This window comes from Microcaecilia unicolor, chromosome 2 (assembly GCF_901765095.1).
Source record: "Microcaecilia unicolor chromosome 2, aMicUni1.1, whole genome shotgun sequence".
In the NCBI taxonomy this organism is placed as follows: Eukaryota; Metazoa; Chordata; class Amphibia; order Gymnophiona; family Siphonopidae; genus Microcaecilia; species Microcaecilia unicolor.
In genome coordinates, this window is record NC_044032.1 from 537,468,522 (window position 1) to 537,492,881 (window position 24,360).

The 24,360-nt window shown below is 41.3% G+C and overlaps 1 protein-coding gene across 3 annotated transcripts in view; it reads right to left on the reverse strand.

Moving 5' to 3' along the window:
- Positions 1 to 6,989: 6,989 nt before the first annotated feature.
- The window catches only part of TMEM156 (transmembrane protein 156), a 69,872-nt gene continuing 52,501 nt past the window's right edge, over positions 6,990 to 24,360 (reverse strand). For 2 of the 3 annotated variants that reach the window (XM_030192619.1, XM_030192616.1), the window contains exons 5-7: positions 24,045 to 24,140; positions 11,043 to 11,138; positions 6,990 to 7,672 (exon numbers count right to left, since the gene is read on the reverse strand). In XM_030192619.1, coding sequence (XP_030048479.1) covers positions 11,044 to 11,138; positions 24,045 to 24,140 — 191 coding nt within the window. In that variant the 3' untranslated portion in view covers positions 6,990 to 7,672; position 11,043. Of the gene's footprint in view, positions 7,676 to 11,042; positions 11,139 to 24,044; positions 24,141 to 24,360 lie in introns of all 3 variants that reach the window. The other variant, XM_030192617.1, reaches the window with a different exon arrangement.

The following is a 24,360-nucleotide window of genomic DNA, read 5'->3' on the forward strand; positions in this document are numbered from 1 at the left end:
CCCGTCAGATATTTCTGCAATATTGGAATCTTCAGACTGACTCTTCTACTGCAGCCCCTTTGTTGGCCACAGTGGCCTTAACCCTGGATAAAGATTGGTTGATAAGATTGTTTTTTAAGAACAAAGTAAAGACATTTATGGGATTTCAGATGCAGTTACTCCCAGATGTTTCAAGAAAATCGAATGACGTCGCAAGCAATTTTTGTTAATGAAACCAGGAGTCCTTCAGATTGGGGCAACTTTCTTTTTAAGATTTCCCTGTAAATGTGTTATCAGGTATCAGTCAGTTAAATATGTATTTTTCATCCTTCACATCTGATAACTTGTTTAGCCACTAAATGTATATCCGGGGAGCTAGATTCGCTCCTGTCTGCTGTTACATAAGTACATAAGTATTGCCATATGTATCAAATCACGTCCTGTTTCCACTACTAGCCGCCATCTAGGATGGGGGCATGTGATGGGAAGTGATGTCAGAAAACCCCCAATACTGCCCCCTACAGCCTCAGCGGAATTTGGTTGCACATGCTCAGCTTAACCTTTTTTTTTCTCGCAGGAATGAAAATAGACATTTTTGTTTTCTTTTTCTTATAATTTTTTTTCTTTCAAAAAGATACCTTGTGCTTTCATACAGGGGCAGAATCCCATGGGCTGTTTTCAATGCCTGCATAACCAGTCAAAAACATTGACCAGTTAAGCTGGCATTGAATTTATTACAAGGGACTCTCCTTGAAACAGCTAGTTCAGCGAAACATGAGTCATGTTGGATTATGTCCCCAACCCAGCAGTGGAATTTTTAATTCGGATGAGTGTTAAGCTAAAATATTAAATGAAAGTATTTAAATTTGTTTAAAATCACCAAGATTATATGAGTGATTCAAAATAACATTTCTCTCTGCAAAGTCAACGGCAAGGCTGGCATTGTAAAATCTCGCTGTTGCAAGTCTTGGACACCAGTGAGTTACGTCACTGAGGCAAACAGTGAAGTTCATAAATATTTTAGGATTGTTATTTTGCATGTTTTTGAGATCTATTCGCATGCACTGCCTCCATTGTATGCAATTAGATGTCATGCATATCCATTCGGGAAATCCTGAAAACCCGACTGGGTGGCAGCAGCCCTCGAGGACCTAGGTTGCCCACCCCTGACCTATACTCTTTACATGCACTGGCTATTTTTGTTGTTTTGAAGTTTCAGTGTATTTATTTCTTTTGTGTAGTGCCTCTGAGGCCACCTTCACCCCCTTAGCGAGAGGTACAACTACACATTCTTGAATTCAACCATTGTTTTGGGCTCCTTTAAGTTCCATAGGAAGTTTGTTCTCTCTCAAGGAAAATGTACATTCTGGTGCTCCTTTGAGCTTTCCTCCCTTAGCCTGCCTTTGCACTTTTCATTCCTGGAAATGACTTCCTTCTGAAGCCTATTTTATTTATTTAAATTTTGCTCACACCTTTTCAGTAGTAGCTGAAGGTGAGTTGCATTCAGGTACACTGGGTATTTCCCTGTCCCTGGAGGGCTCACAATCAAGTTTGTACCTGAGGCAATGGAGGGTTAAGGGGCCCTTTTACTAAGATGCGTAGGCACTACACGTATCCAACGTGCATCAATTTGGAACCACCGTCCAGCTATCACGTGCCCCAGGCAGTAATTCCACTTTTTATGCGCGTCCAATATGCACAGCAGAAAATATTTTTTCCACTGTGTGGCTCTAAATGGGTGGTAATCGGCAGTGTAATAATTGGCGCAGATCCATTTTCTGCCTGAGACCTTACCGCTAAGTCAATGGGTGGCAGTAAGGTCTCAGGCCCAAAATGGATGCGCGCCAATTATTTTGCCGCATGTCCATTTTTGACCAAAAGAAAAAAGGCCTTTTTTGCAGCACAGACCATTTTTGATTTGAACCTGCCACCTGTGGATGTCAAGGCTGGTGCTCTAATCACTAACTAGGCCATTTCTCCTCTTTCCTTTGTTATAGTGCTCAGAGTTCTTCCACTTTATATTAGTGATCACTTTCTTTCAGTACCAAATCTACTATTAACTTCCTCAACAGCTTTGTCACGCTGATTGGCTACCTTGAGGTTATCAGGGATGCTGACAACCAATCCCTCCAGATCTCTTTCCTGTTTGGATACTGTTTAGGATTTGGATTTCTGCATCCCAGGACTCAAAAGTAACCCATGTAAAGCAAACATCATAATATAGATTATTATCAAAAATATTTTTTCATAGAAATGGACCTTTAATACTCCCAGTACAATCCTCATGAAAAATCTTGCTGTGCAGCAAATGAAATATCAGTGACTTTTATCCATTTTAATATTCAATAGTACAGCGTATATAATAACATGCATACATTGTATTTCTGTCATAAGATCTATGAAGGCTCAATGTCACAATGAAATTGCTTTTTATATAAAGAGTCACATCAAATTTATGATCCAGACTGACTCTACAATATAAATTTCATGATACACATGACTCTGATTCACAACTGAAAATACTGCAAACAGCAGTAGACAGTCAAAAGGATTGCAGTCATTCTGCTATCTCCATGAAAGGATTTACCTTTCTATTTTTAAATATTGTGTATATTAATATATGCTTACTGAAGACTGTTCTCATGCAGGACACCTCAGTGCCCCATAACATTCCTAAGACTACTTGTAGTTTTATGGGGCACTGAAGTTCCCTGAATAAGAATATCCATTATAGGGCCCTTTTACTAAAATGCATAAAAAAATGGTCTTGGCACATTTTAATGCAGGACTTTCCCCCACTTTAAGACCATTTTTAGCATGGCAGTAAAATAAAGCTTTTTCTAATTTTATTTTTGCAGGTCCCGTGCTAATTTATTTATGTATTTAATAGCATTTATTTACCGTCTTGGTGTAAGAAACAGTTGGAGGGTATGATTGTGAATGTCCTGCTTCTCATAGCATGATTACAAATTACAGAAAAATATTCATCTTTTGCTGGGGCCTTTTTTTAAAATGGTTTTGCATGTAACTTCTCTCAATTAGCTCCTATTAATTTTCCTGCTACGATGCAAGATTGATTTCTGACATCTAGAAATTTCCCTATACCCTGTAAAAATGTCTCTCTCCCCTATGAAAATTCATTTCAGTAGAAAAGAAACAACAAAACATAAATGCATCATCTGGGTCTAAAAGTTGCCAGTACAGCGATGTGTCCTTTTCGCATCTCTCCATGCAAACACTAAGCATTTCTGGGGCATCATCAGTCTCCACCAATTCCTGCTGAGAAGGAGTTTTGCTTCACTGATTGCTGGCAAGTGGAAAGGACAACAGAAATTTGAGTGTACAAAATTGTTCACCTGGGAAGCCACTGTGACTGATAAAAGCATTCTTTAGCTCTTGGATTTAGACCCACTCTGAGTATAGAATGCACTCTTTTCCTTTTGAACACAAGATACCTGGGGAAGAATTATTATTTATTTAGATGGCAGTTGGGAGTGTTGTTTTGGAAAATCAATATTGTGGCAATTCTATATAATTTGGGTACCTCAGTTTAGGAACACCAATGTTGTGGACAGGTCAGGACAGGGAGAGGATTGAATCACTGTGGTACTGCAAACTGTACACAGTGTAAATGTTTCATAAAATGGGAAGCCAGTAGTGTGGGAGACATAGGGGCCTTTTATTAAGCCATGCTCAAAAGTGGCCGGTGCTGGGGTTTCTCATGCACTGTGGCCACTTTGAGCATGGCAGTAAAATGGCTGCATTTGTCTAATTTCCTGTAATAGCCATGCGCTAATTTCCCAATTAGCGCATGGCATTACCAAGGTAGCCCTTACCAACACCTATTTACTACTCCAGTGCTAATCCTGCACTAATTGGGCAGTGTACCCAAGCTACCTGATTAGTGCTGGGTACACCTACTCTCCACCTATAGCCGTGCCTCCCACGCCAAAAACTAAACTATTTTTTAGCATGGGAATAGCACGCACTGATCAGCACACTACTGCAGGACACCTCAGTGTGTCCCAAGGCAGGCACACACTAGTGCCTACCATGGCTTAGTAAATGGGCCCCCATAGTGAGCCCATGCTCTTGATCCTATAGGTGCACCTCCTCCTTCCTTGCAAACTTCCTTTCTAAACAGGAAATGCATAAGGGCAGAAGACAGGGCATGTGCTCACTGTCTTTACATTAGAGGTGAGCATGCTAACAATGTATTTCCTGTTTCATTTTTTTTTGCTTGTTTTGTTTCATTTTGTTCATGGAGTTGTATTTTAATGTGTGCTATTTGCAAAGAGTATACCCTGTAGAATATGCTAAAAGTACACAAACAAGAACAATGACATTTTTGAAGGTTTATTTTTTCATTTATAAACAACACAGAACAATTGTACATCCCTAGGTTGTACTTCTGACTTTGCTCTCTGCCTGGGTGCATGATGGGGAACATGAAGAGGAACTGCTTCTCTGCGGTTGTCAGTGAGAGGTACCTAGTGAACCACAGCCACTCTTTCTCTTCGTTCCCTCAATGAATTGAGAAAAAAACCCATACGACCCCGCCCTATACTTGCTCTTAGAGGAGTAGCTCAGTGGTTAAAGCAGTGGGTTACAAAGCAGGGAAGACAGGGTTCAAATTCCACCATATACAAGTTGCTTAACCCTCTATTGCCTCGGATACAAATTTAGGGTTAGATTTACTAAACAGTATTATAATGTTACTGCACATTGAATTGCATTATGTACTGCAGGTCCTATTTAAATTCCATGAGACTATTAACAAATAACACACATGAACACAAGAGCACTATGCTGTAAACACTCAGGGGATAGGGAAATACCTATGAAAAAGCATGAGCCAAATCTAAATAAAATACTTATAGCTCAAGTTACTAATGTGTGCTACTGTATTAGCATGTATTAATGAAACAACTGGAGGTGCACAATGTACACAATTGGAGCTTCAGAAAAGCACATTTTCCTTCCCTGCATCGATGCAAGGAAGGAGATTTTGCTTTTCTGAAACTCCAATTGTGTGCATTGTGCACCTCCAGTTGTTCCATATTATTCATCTCATCACCATTCAGACACGACTCCTGAGGCAGGCACTGAGTTGCCAAAACATGGTTCCATGCTATTTTACTATTTTGATAGATAATAAATTTTGTATTTATATTCTATGATGAGGAGGAAATGATGGACACTTAAGCTTTCAGCGACCCTCTGAATAATCCTTCAACTACCGGAGCAATCAAAGTGATTTCACTACCCTTTTTGGCTCAGACGCATTCTTTTTTTGAGGGACCTTCATGAGCGTTAAAAATAAAATGCCTGGTCTCACTGAGTTTGTCTTTCAGGGGAACTCGGCAACAGACCACATGGTGTCTGCAGGGCCTTCATTAGCGCCTCCAGCATCGCAATCTGAATCAGTTTCACAATTAGGTCTATTTATGATTCATGACTTGGTGTGCAAACAGGAAGGCGAACCATTGGCAGAGATCCACTCCTGGCTGCAAGACATCAAAACCAATATACGAGCAGTACAGGAAGAACTCACAGTGCTAGGGGCTGATCTGCATGGGGAGCAGTGTGAACTAGGCCACTGAATTGAAGAAGCAGAAAATCGCTTAGAAGAAAATGATGAGGCCCTGGCAGTGCTGGATAAGAAGCTTCTTATGGCTTGTGATACTTCACTTAAAGGAGAAGGGAGTAGGACAAGTAGGCTCAATCCAAACAGCAAGGGAGATGTTTGGATTGAGCCTATTTGTCCTACTCCCTTCTCCTTAACTTGACTGACTCACATAGGAAATTAGTGCACCTCCACTGTATGTGGTTCCTGCTTTCTTGTGATACTTCACAGCAGTTACAGGGAAAAATAGATTTAGAAAATCAAAACAGTAGGCATAACTTACGCTTTAGAGGAATTCCTGAAACCCCAACATATGGAGACTGCGAGCGTGTAGTCCAACAACTTGTTAGTACTTAGTGACAAGCAACAGAAAATCTCACTGGACACTGTATTATTGGAAGGAACGTGCGCACAGAGCTCTGGGGACTTCATGCCCTAACCAACCCAAAGACATTATTGCATGTTTCATGGATTTGAAGGTATATTCTATGACCTTCATCTTGAGCTCCTTTTGTGAAGCCCATTGGTCCTGCCCTACTTTGTTTTGATTTTGTCTCTGCTTCTGTAGGGCATTTATACTTGCTGTGCATCTTAGCATGTATTAATGTCATTAATAAGTATTAGTAACCTGGTCTCATTGCATAAAATAGACTCTACGGTAAAATGACACAGTAATGATGATAGGAGTAGCCTAATGGTAAATGCAGTGGGTTAAGAACCTGGCGACCTAGGTTTAATTCCTACTGTAGCTCCTTGTTCCCCTGGGGAAGTCATTTAACCTTCCATTGCTCCAGATGCAAAACTTTGATTATGAGCCCACTAGGAAAAGAGAAAATACCTGTATATAATATATACATTCACTTTGAATGGACTCCATCGGTATTGCCATGCGGGAACAGCTGGTGTGGCTTCATAAAAGAGGAGCTAAGGTCAGTGCCAGGCAGATTTGATTTGATTTAATAGTTGGATATACTGCTTGTTACATCTATTTTAAAAGCAGTTTACAATAAAAATAAACATTTACAAACATTTAACAAAGAATATACCTATCACACAAAAACAATAATGAATTAAGTATCAAATTATAACAGAAGCAAAAATATTGGACCATAAGCAAAAACCAAAATAACAGATCATATGCATACCCTACCAATCCAACATAAATGCCTGACCTCTGCTACTCAACAAAACTAAAATACATAATGGACATAACACACCCCTACCGTTGTACGATTCCCTTATGTGGCTGTACCACATGAACTTTATTCTTACCACAACATCACTCTGTATTTGTTTACACCGGAGTCTCTCCGGTACTATGTAAGCCACACTGAGCCTGCAAATAGGTAGGAAAATGTGGGATACAGATGTAACAAATAATAAATAATAATAATAATATGTAAACTGCTTTGGTTGTACCACAGAAAGATAGTTTATAAAATCCATGACCACTCTGGTAGTAACCAGATAAGATAGCAAAATATTGAAGACATATTTAAAATATCTTCATGATACACTAAATAATTTATTCAATGTGAACAGACTAAAAAAAGATTACAAATGGATTCTCAGAAAAAAAAGTTATTCCTTTTACTTATTTGTCTCTGTGCTATAAAGATTTTTTTCTGTGCAGGTTAAAATTGGTAATCTTGACAATTTCTTTCTTTCCTTTCTTGGGTATTAAGCATTTTTGAATAAGGGATAATCATTATTGCTTTTCTGTTCTTTTTATATTCTTAAAAAAACTTTTTATTCACTACATATGGCATTGAAATTATTCTCTTCCCTTTCTGAATATGACATTTTCAAGCAGAATCCAAGAACAAGGTGCCGAAGCCTTCGACCTCCCAGCTCAATTCATTAGGCTTCATCATTTAGCCAGTCACTACTGTGCTTGAGAAGTGAGGCTAAAAGTTGGATTGTCTTATTGCTTGTAGGCTTCTTCCGTATGCATGAGAATGAGATGCTGCACTATAAATTGTTGAAGGTGGAAAGAGTGATGACCAAGACAAGGCACTTTGAATGAAGTTAGCTTCCTCACTGACTTCTGCTTTCATCTTACCACAGCTGCTGCAATAATAATAATTTAAAAAAAGACAAATCAAAGAAATGAGGATAAGACAAGTTGGCCTTTTCAGCCCTTGAGTGCACTGGTCTTTCCAGCTGCAGGTGAGCTACCCAAAGGGATCATGGTAGACCTGCATGGAGGCCACGTTGAAGGCTCAAACAAAACAAATTGAGAGTGAAAAGCAAGGGACTGACCATGGATCATTTCTTTTTCTGTCAGCCTTGTTTTATTGTGTCACCTGAAAATCTAGGTTTTATTTCAACACATCTATCCTAATGATACAAATATTATAAAGATAATTTTGGAGGAGACCAGCATTCAGAGAGTCCCTGGTCCAATTTTTGGAACAGATCCTCCATATCCTAGGATAGTTGCAGGGCCGCTGAGAGGGGGGAGCAGGGGTGAGTGGGTAAGAGCTGACAGACAAGGGGTGAGCAGTCAGACACAGGAACGTAAGGGGGCGGTGGCCCAAATGTGGGGGGCAGCCCAAGTGGAGGGGGTGGTGTGGTGCGGCGGAACAGGTGGAGGGCGGGCCTGGCTGCATCTCTCGGTGGCCCTGGATAGTTGGGCTTGGAGATGCTATAGAGGCAGTGGCTACAGCTCCTTGGAAGGGGGAACCTAGATATCCTTAGGATGGAAAGGATGATACGGGTGCAAGCTAGTTAACAGGGGACCCTAAATGGGAGACCTTTCCCCCTATTAATGTAGACAAAATATTAAAAGTAATATCCATAATGCAATCAACTACATGCAATCTTGATGTGTTTTCAGTGTCTATAATAAAATCAGTGAAACAGTAATGTCCCCTTTTGTGTGATATTGTACAGTTTTCACTTACTACAGATATAGCTCCTAGGAATGTAAAAAGAGAGTTTGTTAGACCTTCATGAGACATGGAGGGCCATTTTCGAAAGAATTTCCAAGTCAGACTTGGGATGGCCTGCTCATAACATCCAAAATAACCCATGCATCTAACAGCCATTTTCGAACATGAAAAATATTGGGGATTTCTGTACAAAAATACCTGGGAATGTCCAAAATGAACAGCCATTCTCCAAAATAAAATGTCCAAATTATGAATGCCAAAAAAAAAGCAGAGACAAAGATGTCAATCTAGCAGCATTTGTATAAAAATGACCACACAGATGTCCCTGCAAAGCAGAGGCAGCCCAATGATCAGTGCAGTGAACTTTAATCTAGAGCATATCTATATATATAAAACTCACCCTCAACGTTCTATTGTCTGATGTCACTGAAGCCAAGGTTCGTAAGCTCTGAAGCCAAGAAAATCACAGTCTCGGGGCCCCACCCTCGCGTCAAACGTTATGACGTTGAGGGCGGAGCAATTCACTCACATCGACGGCGGCCAGGGCGGCGTAATGGATCACCCACTGACGAAGGTGCGTTGGGTGGGGGGGACCACAGTCACACATTGACGGCGGCCACGGCGGTGCAATGCCGTCACTAACAACCAAGGTGCGTTCGGTGGGGGGGGGGGCCAGAGGAAAGCCTTGCTAGCGCCCGTTTCATTGGCTCCAGAAACGGGCCTTTTTTTACTAGTAGGTTCATATTCCACTGAAACGCAGTTATTTTTAATGGTGAACCCTCCAAAGACAAGGAAATTACTACTGTATCTGATTGTACACAAACTCAATAGCCTCAGGCTTGCAGATGTCTTTAATATTTAGATACAGCAGGTAGATCTGGAGGGCTCACAATTTAAAGGTAAAATAACAATTGAAGTGGGAGTTGAACCTGGTTCCCCTGGCCACTAGGCTGCCTTACAGGCCTGCTCAGTGCTCTCTTCAGAATGCTCATAATACCAGGAGTTGTCAGGAAGCCTATTTCCCTTTCCAGTGTCACTTTCAGGGGTGAGGGAGGGGGACTAACCACTGGAAAATTAAAGAAGGGTCATGCCTTAATCCCCCGCAGTGGTCAGCTGCTCAATCAAAGCACCTTTGTGTACCCTGGAAGTGATTGAAACAGGTCTAAATAAAAATGCCCTTCTTTTTTAGACTTGGATGTTTCTTCCGGTTCAGTTATAGCAAACAGCACGCGTCTACCAGCGACAGTCTTTTGTCGTGGTAGACGCGTGCTGTTTGCTATAATTAAGGTCGTTCCTCATTAGTAGGATTATGACCAATTCTGGTTTTTTATGATTTTGGTGAAGTTATTCAACATCAGTTGTTGGAATAAGCTACAACCTTTACACAAGCAGTGTACAATACAGTATATTCAATAGTCCGTGACGCAGGCCTGCTGGGCGAAACACGGCCTGTGTCGGGCTATATTCTTGTATGAAACATCAATAATTAAGTTCATATATATCTACTACTGATCTGCTTTTCTGTCTTCCATCTTGGAGTTTGCGGATCGTTTGCCTCGCTGTTTCTTGAGAGCTGGTAGTTATCCAGCTAATCCGCTAACTAGGCAACTATCTGGATAAGATTAGGACAGCAAAAAATCTATCCTTCTAACTTTATCTGGATACCATCCACATCAGCAGTGAGTCCCAAATCCCCATCAGGTCTTCCAGGTTCTCTTTTTTTGGTACCTCAGTAAAAGCTATTGTTCTCCTACTGTAGTTTCATGGGTAAATGCAGGGTGGCATCCTCGCCCTATTAAAAACCTTTCTTCTCAGACAATCCTCTTAAAGATAATATTCAGCTGGGCTGCTACTTGAATTTAATTTATATATTCAGTGGCTCTATCCCTTTAAATGGTGCCACATATAGCCAGCAACTGCATGATTACTCTCAATCCTTTTTCAATGTTGCCTTCTGTATTCACAGGTCTGTGAAAGTGAAAGAATAAATCTCTGTTTAGTTATTCTGCCTCAACTTGTTCTTGAACCTTTATTTCCACACTAGGTGACTGATGCAGAAAGTTGAAGTGCTAATAATGCAATCAGAGACCAAAAAATGTAGCCTCAATATAGATAAATTGTCCCAATTGGATTGGGTGTTATTGGCATTTTCTGGTATAGAAGTGAAGTTCATTCCTGTCATGGGATGCCCAAAGTTAACTTAGCTGAACATATAACCCTGGACTGAACACTAACTAACTCAAATATACGGTCTGTGCCAGAGCTGGTGGTGGGAGGTGGGACTGGTAGTTGGGAGGCGGGGATAGTGCTGGGCAGACTTATACGGTCTGTGCCAGAGCTGGTGGTGGGAGGCGGGGCTGGTTGTTGGGAGGTGGGGATAGTGCTGGCCAGACTTATACGGTCTGTGCCCTGAAGAGGACAGGTACAAATAAAAAGTAGCACATATGAATTTATCTTGTTGGGCAGACTGGATGGACCGTGCAGGTCTTTTTCTGCCGTCATCTACTATGTTACTATGTTACTATTTAATTACCATACTGTACCTTATTCAGTACAAGCACTATGGTCTTGTTCAGAAATTGGAAGAAGCACACATTTTATCTGTGAAGAAGCAGAAGAATGTCTTTGTTTGGCCTTACCTATGTAAAAATAAAAATGTTAAAAACTTCCTTGTTATCCTACAACAGAAGGATTTTAAATTCACAAAACACATGTAATTAAGAAAACAGTACATTAGTGGAAAGTTGTCTTCAGATGTTTGTAACATTCTAGAAGCAACCCCGCATGTAAACAGTAGCTTTTACATGCGTAGACTGGCATATAAGTGTAAAAGCCATGTTACAAAGGGGGGTTAGCTACATCTGGTGATGCTCACTGTATTTACATTTCCTGGAGGTGTGGCAGGGGTGGTGAGAGGGAGGGGTTAGGGCCACTGTTCCCTCTAAGCTCAGTGAGAGTCCTCCAACTTCATTGCTGGCAGTGGTGGATGCTGTTTCACTATCACATTTTCAATAGTGAGGGCTAGGCAAGCTCTGCAGGACTCCAGGGAACCTGCCTATCGCTAGTGATTGAAAACACAATATTGAAGCATCCCCCCTCCTCCCACTGGCAGGAATGCAGTTGGAGGATTCCCACTCAGCTTAGAGGGAACAGTGGTTAAGGAAGGCCTAGCATATTGATGTGGAGGCACTGTCTTAACAGGTAGATAAAAGAAAATCTAAACATCAGCATTAGCACCTATCTCCAGGTATGCGTAAGTGCCTGTCTTAAAAGGAATATGAACCCCATGATCACCCACCAGGCATACCTGATTACCTTTCCTAACCTTCTGATGCCCTCCACCCCATCTCCCACAAGGCATCCACTTCCCTCCTTGATCCCCCACCTGGTAACAACAAATCCCCTCACCCACAAAGCATCCAATCCCCCCCATAAAGAAGTCCCCCAGGAACAACAAACTCCCCTAAGGCTCCCCTCAGCAGAACCCCACCGCCTGATCCCCAGCCTTATTGAGGACTCTGGTTCTACTTGCAATCCTGAACCTGCTTTACTAGAGGCTCTACACTGACATGTAGAAATGCTATGGAAATTCTTCAACTCATTACTTGGACACCTGAATTCCCCTTTCTGTGTCCTTTATAAAATAGAGCTCTACATAATTCCATAAAAGTAGGCTCTAACATTTACACAGCAGTTACACATGTAAAATGATTAGACTACCTGAAGAACAGTGGTGTGCTGGAGCAGGCTCGCACAGGCTCGCAAGAGCCGGTTGTTAAGTTTTTAAGAATTTTGGGAGCCGGTTGTTAAAGTAGGGCCCTCCATGGCTTCTTTAACAACTGGCTTCCAAAATGTGGGCTTGGGCCCCCTGCTGAATTCTCTTTTACTTTGCTGGTGGGGATGCTGAGCCCTGCCAGCCAAGTAAATAGACTGCTGCTGCTCCCCACTCCTTGTTTCCAGCTCTGAACTGCAGGCTGGGACTTCTCCAGCATTTGTGAGAAGTTTCAGCATGCTGCTCAGAGCACGACATTGGGAGTGGTGGCAGTCCATTTATTGGCTGCCAGCAAAGGTATGCCTAGCGTGCCCGCACGAAGGGAGGGAGGAGAGAGAGGCAAGTGTTGCCCCCTCCCCCCCCCCGGCCACCCCTGGCCCTTCCAACTGCAGAGCTGGCTACGTCCGGAGACAGAGCCTGTTGTTAAAAATTTACCAGCACACCCCTGCTGAAGAACCAAGGAGGAGTAGAGGGTGACACAAGACTCTCAAGCCGGGAGGATGCAGAAATGAAGTCTTGTGACGACAGCACCTCTGGCCACATTTTGGCAGGCTTTCCCATGGCTTTGCAGTGTTGCATATTGAACAATACATACCTTCAATATGTACCACAGCAGACAAATGATTTTATAAAATACTGTGACCCCTGAAGCAGGTGGGTGGTCCGCTGAAACACAGGCCCATGTTGGGTCTCCATTTTGGTGCCTCAATAAAGGCTTTGTTTCTGCATCCTCCCATCTTGAGAGTCTTGTGTCACCTTCTACTCCCCCTTGGTTCTTAACTATTTTTCATAGAGGGTATCCTCCTGTTCCCTTTGTGGATAATGATTAGATTACCGGCATATATGCACATATGTGCGCACATAAATGCATAAATGCCAAAAATAAACCTATGCACTATTTTGTAACTATACACATATCTTTGAAGGCACAGTTCGTAGGTGGGCATGCATATGGGTGATGACTAGGCAGAGTGCACAATTATACCTATAACTTACAGAATTCTATAAGATACATGCATATCTCCCACACCTAGACACACAATGGCTGGCGTAGATGCTTACACCCAAGCATATATGTATGTATATATCACATTACACTAATATTCTATTAAGGCAAGTAGGCACCTACTTTCGTTTATACAATAAACTTCTATCATATGCAGTGGCGTAGCCACAGGTGGGCCTGGGTGGTAGGGCTCAGGCCCACCCAACAATAGCACACATTTAGCGGTAGCTGGTGGGGATCCCAAGCTCCACAAACTGAAGAGTTTCCCCTGATGTTAACAAAAATGCTACTCTCCACGATACTAGCACCTGCATATGCTCAGTTTTCAGTGCATGCCTGCTGCAAACTGCCAAGGTGGAGAGAAGCGTTTTCCCACTAGTTGAGATATTTTTTTGGTGGTAGTGGTGGTGGTGGTGGTGGTAGGGGGGGGGGGGAGAGAACACTTGGTGCCCACCCACGTCTAACCTAGGCCCACCCAAAATCTGTTGTCTGGCTACGCCCCTGGTCATATGCCTAGTTCTAGAATTACCCTCCTTATATTTTTCCTGATAAAAGAAATAAATTATTGAAGTATATTTATATTTCGATATAGGTAGATTACACCCACACATATGACACCTACAAATGAAAAAGGACAAGGAAATGTGAAAAGCAATCACTTTACAGATGTGCACATTGAAATTCGTTGGTCAGGTAAGTGACATTAATTATGTACCAATGCATATTACAGAAATATTTTTAACAAACATAGGCCATACAGAGACAATTCTATACCAGGGCAATACTAGCATAAACCCGAACTGGCATGCCTAAATTTAAGCATGACCATGTACACCAAATCAATGGCGGGTGTAAAAGGGTATGCCTAGGTAAAGCCATGCAATGCCTGTAACTTATAGTATGCTATGTATAAATCTTTTCTATCAGCAGTATATCAGCACTTTAAAAAGAACAGCCACTCATAAAACAGTGCTTTAAGTTCAAATCTTTACAAACAACGATCTTAGCTCAATAAACCTCCCCCTCCCCCAGTGGCGTAGGAAGGGGGGGCGGTGGGGCGGTCCACCCCGGGTACATGCCGCTGGGGGGATGTCGGCTCCGCCGGTTCCCTGCTCCCTCTGCCCCAAAACAGGTTACTTCCTGTTCCGGGGCAGAGACAGCAAGGAACCAACGGAGCCGACGCAGCTCCCAGCGACATGCACTAGGGGGCCCTCTTGTCCGCCCCTCGCTTCCTAATGCAAGTAAGAATGCGCTGCGGGGGGGGGGGAGGGTGAGCTCCGGAGGGGGGAGGGTATGCACCAAGGGGGGGTGCGCCATGTTGCACCTGGGGGGGGTGCGCAGCCACCCTCGCTACGGCACTGCCCTCCCCTCCCCCCAGCCTTATAGTATTCAATAAGTTATCCCCCTCTTTCTATAATCTTTTGTTTCACATTTAACACTTAACTTGCACAGGTTATAGAACAGTGCCAGTTGCACGCATAAGTTAACTGGCAAATTAGGTGCTAATTGGCGCAAAACAATAACCACCAATAACTGCAGGTAATTGGTGCTGATTGGCCCTAATTTGCAATTATGCGTGTAACTGCACTTAGTCATTATTCTTGAAACATAGCACGCAAAAGTTGTAGCATGTAACTGCAAGCAAGGCATGCATATGGGAGGAGCCTGGACAGCAGGAATGCACATAGGAGGGGCATGGATGGGAGGCATGCACATGGGAGGGGTATGAATGGAAGACATGCACAAGGGAGGGGCATGAACATGAGGTATGCATATGGGAGGGGCATGGATGGAAGGCATGTACATAGGAGGGGCATTGGCATGAAGAATGCACATGGGAGCCGCATGGACATGGATGGAAAGCATGCACATGGGAGGGGCATGGTCAGAAGAAATGCACATGGAGGAGACATTGATGGAAGGCAAGCACATGAGAGGGGCATGGACAGAAGAAATGCACATGGGAGGGGCATGGACAGGAGACATGCACATGGGAGAGGCGTGGATGGAAGGCATGAAAATGGGAAGAGCATGGACAGAAGGCATGCACAACGAATGCACATGGAGGGGCATGGACAGAATACATGCAAATGGGAGAGACATGGAAGGAAGGCATGCACATGGAAGGAGCATATACATGGGAGGGGCAAGAATGGAAGGCATTCACATGGGAGCAGTGGCGTAACCAGACCTGACCTTTTGGGTGGGCCCAGAGCTATTATGGGTGGGTACTATGTATACAGGTATGAGTAGTGTTTCATGGGATATTACAAAATAATGCCATAGAGTGCACTTGATGAAGGATAAGTAAATAATCTGCCCAACAGTTGTCCTCTGTCAATATAAACCACGTACATACTTTATGGAACACCACCATTTTAAAATTTCTATCCTGCACTATCCCACAATTCTAGGCAATTACCAGACAAACAGCACTTAAACCTGACCAGACATAAGTCTACTATAATGGCAAACATCTGAACACATATCACAGTATTCTGCAAAATAATTATAGCAATGGCACATATTCGTCAAACTTTGCTTTATAACAAATGTAAATGCCTGATTAAACTGTGTTAAAACCACCTTTTCTAAAACTTTAGATAAAAATGGCAAATTGGACACTGGCCTAAAAATATTTGCCAGATCTGTCATAGTCCACAGCTAAGATGTGTCCTCTTACAGTTTTCCACTGAAAAAAGTGTATTCAAATTCTGATAGGACCACAGTAATAGCAATATTGTCAAAATCCCTTCCCTGCCAGATTCTTTGTGAAGTAACATTAAATCTTATGAAGCTTCTTAAAGCCTATGTAACAAACCTTAACACCATCAATTCTGAACACACAAATATCAATAACAGTACCTTTAAAACGCAGCAGTGAATATACACAACAGCAATATATGTCCCATTGTAAAAGCCAGACAAGTCAGATTGATATAGGTCCCCACACAAAGCACTTGCCAAATCACAGAACAACAACTCTCACCAATTACAGAATAAGGGATCAAAAATTAGGAATTGTCCTGTAGCCCAGCATCAGCTGCCGAGATGTCAAGTTAACCAGTTCCAGGCTGGAAATTTTGCATTTTGCATTTCTGCCCACTCCATTCTGTTGCATTATGGGACTCAAAGCACTCAACAGGCACTACAAATCCCACACTGTTTTGGGATATAAGTTCAAAACCAGGACTGCCCCAAAATCTCCAGCCTGGAACTGCATTACTTGGCATCTCTGCAGCCCTGCCCTTCCCTACCCTTCATACCCCAGTATCAGCCCTGCCCTTGCCTACCCCTTTCCCCATCCCTCCTTGTAGCTCAACATCAGCCCTGTCCTTCCCCTCCCCCTCCCCATCCCCCCATAGCTCAGCATCAGCCCTCCTCTATCTATTCCTCATAGTCTGGAAACAGTCCTGCCCTTCCCTCCCTCCCTCCCTCTTCCCCCATAGTCTAACATCTCCTCTTCCCTTCCCAATCACCCACCCCCACCCAGAAGCCCAACATAACATTATATATATATATATATATTTTTTTTTTTACGTGGCCACTGCAGAGCTCACCCCCACCCAGAAGACCACCAACAGGAAATATACATCTTTTCTTTAAACTGAACATTGTGAAGACCACCATTAAATATAAAACTGTTTTTCTTTTCTTTTCTTTTTTACCTGAGTCCAATGCAGAGAAACAGGGCCGTCCTTAGCAAGTGTGGGGCCCTGTGCAGACCAATTTGGTGGGGCCCCACCCTAGCCCTGCCCCCACCCCACTGACAAGGTTATTCAATTTTTAGAAAAATTTGTATTTATGAAATTTCAAATAAAGACAAATGAAGCAAAGCTTGTACAGAAAAACTGGAGACACAGCCATGTTCCTCCCACTCTCAGCCCACATGTATGCCCCCTTGCAGTTATGCACTCCTTTATAGAATATCACATTGTACACATATGTCCTAAGTGCCAATTATCTCAGCACTTATGTACACATGGTCCCCATAACTGCATGCTCCCAGTTATAGAATTATCTTTATTGGGTTTTGGCCGTATTTGATAACCTGCTTTAAGGGAAAAGTTAGTGATTCTGTTGGATTATTTGTAGTAAATAATTAGCAGATTTTAGTACACACAGCTTCAGCTTTAGAAATGTTAATTTCTTTCTTCATCTCTCTCTCATTCACCCCTGAATAATTCACTGCTGAGTCACTTTAAAGTTGAAGTAACAAAACATCTGTTTACTCACAGTTTGTAGTTAGATTATAATCAGACAGGCTTATATATACATATTACTATACATTTGTATTATCAGCTCCTTCCATGTGCTTAGATGGTAATGGATGCTCACACCACCATAGATCCTCTCAGGTTAGGAGAGATCATGAGCTCCATGTGCTCCATGTGCTGCATGTGCTGCATCTGCTGCATCTGCTGCATCTGCTGAGTCTAACCCCCAACAGGAAGTTACATAGCTGTGTGACCTCTCTAAGTAATTCACATCAGAGGTCACAGAGTAATCACAGAGAAATAATAGGTGACAGGCAATGCATGTAAAATACAATTACATTCCAACAAACCCCTTCTCATGCATAACTGTCATGCAATTATTTATTCATACAAAGTCCAAGCTTTATACGCAGATTCACAAAATGTTCTCTGGGTAACGGTTTGGTCATGATGTCAGCTGTCATCTCACTGGTGTGACAATAGTGTAGACTGATGACCTCTTCTTTCGCCAACTCTCGCACGTTGTGGTATTTCGTTGCGATGTGCTTGGTGCGTGACTGAACCTTGTCATTCTGTGACAGTCGGATGCAGCTCTGATTATCTTCCATTATCTGGATTGGTCTCTTTTCAGCTATTCCAAAATCCAGCATAAGTTTTTCAATCCACATCAGTTCTCTGCACGCTTCCGATACAGCCACGTATTCAGCTTCTGTAGAAGACAAACTCACAATACTTTGTTTATGACTGGCCCATGAAATGTGTACATTTCCATACATAAACACATATCCACTTGTGGATTTATAATCAGAATGATCCCCTGCCCAATCTGAATCACAGTAACATATTAGTTTTGGATTACTATTGGCTGAAATCTTTAATTTACAATCAATGGTACCCTTTAAATACCTTACCATCCTTTTAACTGCAGTCCAATCTGATTTGGTAGGTGAGCTGACCCTTCTGCTCAAAATTCCTACTGCATTTGCTATATCAGCCCTGTATGTGGTAGCTAGATATAAAAGCTTACCTATGGCTGATCTATATTGGATGTTATCTGGTAAAGGTTCTCTTACTGTTTCATCCTTCAGAAAATCAGTGATCATGGGAGTGCTTACAACTTGGGCATCTTGCATACCTAAACTTTCAATAAGCTCATTTATTTTCTGCTTCTGGCTTAGAAGATAAGAACCATCATTTTGTTTCTCAATTTCTATACCAAGATAGTATGACACATTACCCAGTTCTTTTATCTCAACATTGTGGTTTAAACACTTTACAATGTCCTTGTACTCTTGCTCACTTTTGCTTGCAATGAGCAGATCATCAACAAAAGCTAAAATGTATGCATATTGTCCATTTGTGCACCTAGTGTACAAACATTTATCTGCTTCACCTTGCTTAAATCCTAAATTTGTTAATATTTCATGCAATTTTTCATTCCAACATTTTGCACTTTGCTTTAATCCATAAAGACCTTTGTTTAATTTACACACTAGCTGTCTTTGTTTTGTATTTATGAAACCTGTTGGCTGTTCCATGTACAAGTCTTCAGTTATATCTCCATGAAGAAACGCTGTTTTCACATCAATGTGGTTGACTTGCATGCCTTTTGAGACTGCAATGCTCAGAAGTGTTCTAATTGTCGTGTGTTTCACTACAGGTGCAAACACTTCATCAAAATCTTCTCCATATTTTTGAAGATATCCCTTTGCCACTAATCTGGCTTTATACCTTTCCACTTTTCCTTGTGCATTCCTTTTTAACTTGAATACCCATTTGCATCCTATAGCTTTCTTGCCAGGAGGTAATTTTGTAAGAATCCAAGTATTATTTTTATCCAATGCATCAATTTCTTCTTGTGCAGCTTTACGCCATTCAGCAGCTTCTTCTGCTGGCATTTTCTCAATCTCATCCCATGTTAAGGGCTCTTGAGCTTCTGCTGACTTTGTTAGGTAAGACAGTCTTGGGGGTGGAACACCTTTGTTTTCCCTGGATGAGCGTCTGACAACAGGTTGGTCTGACCTTTCCGCATCCTCTAAATCTGAGAGTCCTTCTCCAATTGATTCCCCTTCTCCAACTGTACTGTCTTCTTCAATGATCCTTTCTGTGTCTGCTTCCTCTGCCTGTTCCTCGTTAGATACAGGTGAGTTGCTTTCAGACATCTGCCTTGGTATGGCATTTATATACACTGGCATGTCTATTATGGTTCTAGTTTCATATTCTGGATGATAAGGCTCATCTGGGATAATCCAGCCTTTATCAACCCTTTTGTTTTCATCAAAATATGTAACATGTCTTATGCCAACAATGCCAGTTTTCAAATTCAAAATTCTATATCCTTTGTGTCCTGGAGCATAGCCAACTAAAATGCCCCTTTCTGTTGTGGAATCCAGCTTATGCCTTCTTTGCTTTGGTATATGAGCATATGCTGTACTTCCAAATGTTCTTATGTGTGACAGGTTTGGCTTCCTACCATGCCATGTCTCATGTGGTGTGCGCTCAGCGCCTTTAGTTGGCATTCTGTTTTGTAGGTACACTGCTGTGAGAATGGCTTCCCCCCATAGTCTTTTAGGGAGATTGCTATCTGACAGCATACATCTGGTCATTTCCACAAGTGACCTAAATTTTCTCTCTGCAACAGAATTTTGCTCTGGTGTATAAGCTACTGTTGTGATATGCTGAATGCCTTCCTGTTCTAGAAATGTGCGCATGCTTTGTGAAATGAACTCACCACCATTGTCGGTCTGAAGAACCTTTGGTTTTCTTTCAAATTTATTGCTCACCATGGCTACGTATTTCTTCAGCATGTCTGTGACTTGACTTTTCTCTTTCAGCAAATAGGCCACACAATATCTAGAGAAATCATCCAAGAATATTAGCACAAATCTGTTATTTCCCAATGATGGGATATTAAACGGTCCACATAAGTCACTGTGTATTAAGTCCAGCACTTTATTACTCCTATTTCCTGTGTATGCAGGAAATGAGGGTCTCACACCCTTTTGAGTAACACAGTCTATGCATTTCTCCATTTTACCAGCATCTGCACTTATCTGAATGCCAGTGGCCAGTTGCTTACTGTAAAGATCCTGGATCACCTTAAAATCACGATGTCCCAGGCGGCGGTGCCAGATTTCCAGACTACATTTACCATCATTCTTCCTTACTTGCGCCAGATGTGAGGCTTCACCTGAAATGCTCAGTTTATAAACATCATTATGCATAAAAGCTTCAGCATACACTTCATCATTTTTAGAGATTGTGCACTTACTGTTTTCAAAATGAATCACAAATCCCTTCTTATCTAATGTAGATACACTAAGCATATTACAAACTGCTTGGGGAATATACAAGACATCACTTACAGGAATTTCTTTAACTTCATTAGACACTTTGCATTTTAAGAATCCAATACCTTTTGCTTGGATCTTAGCAGTCCCTGCGTTTGCAGTTTTAAGAATACCTTCTTCTGGACACATTTCCTGAAAGAAATCTTTACAATTGGTTAAATGGCATGTGCTCCCCGAATCCAAAATCCAAGTACTTTCATTTGAATTATTATTTACCATAGTCAAAGATTTTTCTGTCATTAGAAAGCCCTTGTGTTTATCTTTGTCCTTCATACATTTCCTGGTTTGAAAATTCTTTAGTTCCATTGGCTTAGGTGAGCTAGAGGGAGTGTTTTGTGTTTCCTTACACCATTTAGATACATGTCCCTCCTTTCCACATGAGTAGCAAATCAGCTTGCCCTTGGGTGGAGTTTTCCCATAGCTCCGCCTTCCTCTGTTCTTTGCCAAGAAATTTGTTTCATTTCTCTCTGACTTGCTTTGAGAACACATCTCCTCAGAATCATTTATTATGCATTCCTGCCTTAGTTTTGATGTTGCCTGTTCAAAAGATTGCCCTTCAATGGCCTCATTTACAGACCTAAAACATCAAACTTCTTTGATAGTGAGGTAAAAAGAAATGCTCTTTTCAATGCATCACACATGGGAATTCCAGAAAGTTCTAACTTTTGAAATGAAGACATAAGATGCATAATGTGATCATTACATTTACTTTTATCCCTTAATTTGGTTTCATTCAACTCTGCTAACCAAATTGGTTGCTGCTTTGCATATGTAGTTGCATACATAGTTCTCAGTTTATATAAAATGTCCTTTGGTGTATCTTTTCCCTCCACTAATATGGCTTGTTTCTCTGAGAGAGCTTCCAAAAGCATGCACTTCACATAATAGTTTGCATTGTCCCATTCAGCCATATTTTCATCTGTTCTGTCTTGGTCTAAGCATATATTTAATCCTTTTGCTCGAAGGAGACATATGAATCTTAGTTCCCACTGCCGATAATTAAACTCAGTTAATTTAGGCACCTTGAGAGAATAGAAAAATGGTGAATTTCTTCCCTCAGCCATTTTCTTAGCCTTCTGTCTGCTGTGTGGGGGGAGAGAGAGACAGACTGAATCTTTCCTTTAAAACTTAAGAGAAAAATGTGGCCTTTTTTTCTGCCTGGTAATATTTCTCTTCTTTTTCAATTCTTGGGCCTGGGCCCATAACCCTTTTGTTGGATTATTTGTAGTAAATAATTAGCAGATTTTAGTACACACAGCTTCAGCTTTAGAAATGTTAATTTCTTTCTTCATCTCTCTCTCATTCACCCCTGAATAATTCACTGCTGAGTCACTTTAAAGTTGAAGTAACAAAACATCTGTTTACTCACAGTTTGTAGTTAGATTATAATCAGACAGGCTTATATATACATATTACTATACATTTGTATTATCAGCTCCTTCCATGTGCTTAGATGGTAATGGATGCTCACACCACCATAGATCCTCTCAGGTTAGGAGAGATCATGAGCTCCATGTGCTCCATGTGCTGCATGTGCTGCATCTGCTGCATCTGCTGCATCTGCTGAGTCTAACCCCCAACAGGAAGTTACATAGCTGTGTGACCTCTCTAAGTAATTCACATCAGAGGTCACAGAGTAATCACAGAGAAATAATAGGTGACAGGCAATGCATGTAAAATACAATTACATTCCAACAGATTCAACGCTACACTCCAAACATCTATTCTTTTGCAAAAAAAAAAATTTCTTACAAGCAAGATGTCAAAAGGCTGTGCTAGAACAGTAACAAGCTACTACCTCTAATAAATGTAAACATCTCAAAAACCTACTTTGTTGATGCTACGTACCATATTTCTTCCATTCTAAGACACGCTTTTTTGCCGGTTTTAATGTCCGTGGAAAGTACATGTGGCTTACATTTGATGGCATCTTAGAATCAAGGTCCAGAATTTGAACTCACACAGCCCAATTTCTTATTCTCTCCACATAGCCACCAGTAATTTAAAATAAATGTATTTGTGCTTTTCCTTCTGCATATGTTTGTTTAAGGTACTAATTTTTTCACTTTTGCAAAATTAGGGTTCATTTTATAATCAAAGGCATCTTAGAATCGAGTGTTTTCCCCCCTTGTATACAAATGGGGGGGGTGTCTTAGAATCGAGGAAAAAATGTATATCTATAGAAAAAGAATTTAATACACTTGTAATGTAGTAGCAGGGGCCAGAAGTGTATTTTCCAAAGATGTGGGAGAGGGTTGGGTGGGGATGGAGATTAGGGTTAAATGCTTCTTGTATTCTGCTGAATTTTTAGAAAGATTATTGTTGCTGATGTATGGATTTTACTAACTGCTGGGAGAGATGTTCAGCTTAAAAGTCCTAAGAGGAAGACTGAATAAGAGTAATACATAATGCATTTTTTAGTGTTTGCAAAGCGTCTTTACTTTTTGGATACCACTGGAAATCTGTTGCCCACTCCCTATGGCAGCAGCAGTAAGAGGGAGAAAGGAGAAGATATGTCCCTATAGCCATGGGAGGCTATAGGATCCTTTTACTAAGCTGCAGTAAGCACTAACACATGCTTACTGCAGCAAAAAATGCCTTGCCATGGGGCATGCTCAGTGTTTCCTTGTGCACTGTCTCTAAATGTGCTTAACTGTTAATTCCTCCCAGACTAAGTGAATCGATGGAGTTTTTTTTATGCCGATGATATGATTTATGGCAGCTTATAAGTGGATGTTGCATTGCTGTCCTTTAAGTGTGAGGCTTTTTTCTCCATTTGATTTTTGATTGACTTGGGTAGGGGTTTCAGTTAGACATTTATACAGAAAAGTATTGACAATTTTGGCATTAAGCATGCTCAGTTGTCCCATGGTATTTTTCAGTGCTGGGGGTAGAGAGTGGGTATGTTCTGTAAGAATCGGTTCAAAAAGCTATACTGCCATGCACTAACCAATTAGCGCATGGTTAGCACATGAGCCCTTGCTACCTACAAAATATTTAGCAGTAAGGGCTCATGAGCTAACAGCCACACACTAATGGGAAAATTAACATGTGGCCATTAATACCGAACATGGAAAAATCGGCCATTTTACCCCTGTGGTAAAAATAGCCTTAGCGTGTGGGAATGACCCATGTAAGGACATGCTAAGACCACTTTTACCACAGTTTGGTAAAAGGGCCTCTATATTTCTACCACTTACCCCAAGGCAGGTGTACTTCTTTAGCACTTCTAGGTTCTGTAGATTTTCCATATTCATGTTCTTGTAGTGTAACAGGTGAGAATCTGTATTCAATTTCTGAGTAATAAAACATATATATATATTTATTTATTTATTTATTTTTAACAGTTCAATTGTATATAATATGAAATCTTTTTTACCATTATTTTTTATTTTTTTCCAAATTACAGGCCCTGTTTACTAATTTGCGCTATAGACATGCTAGCGTTTTTAGCGCCCGCTAAAAATTAGCGCAAACTAATGCTAGTGACACCCATGGACTTAAATGGACTTTGGT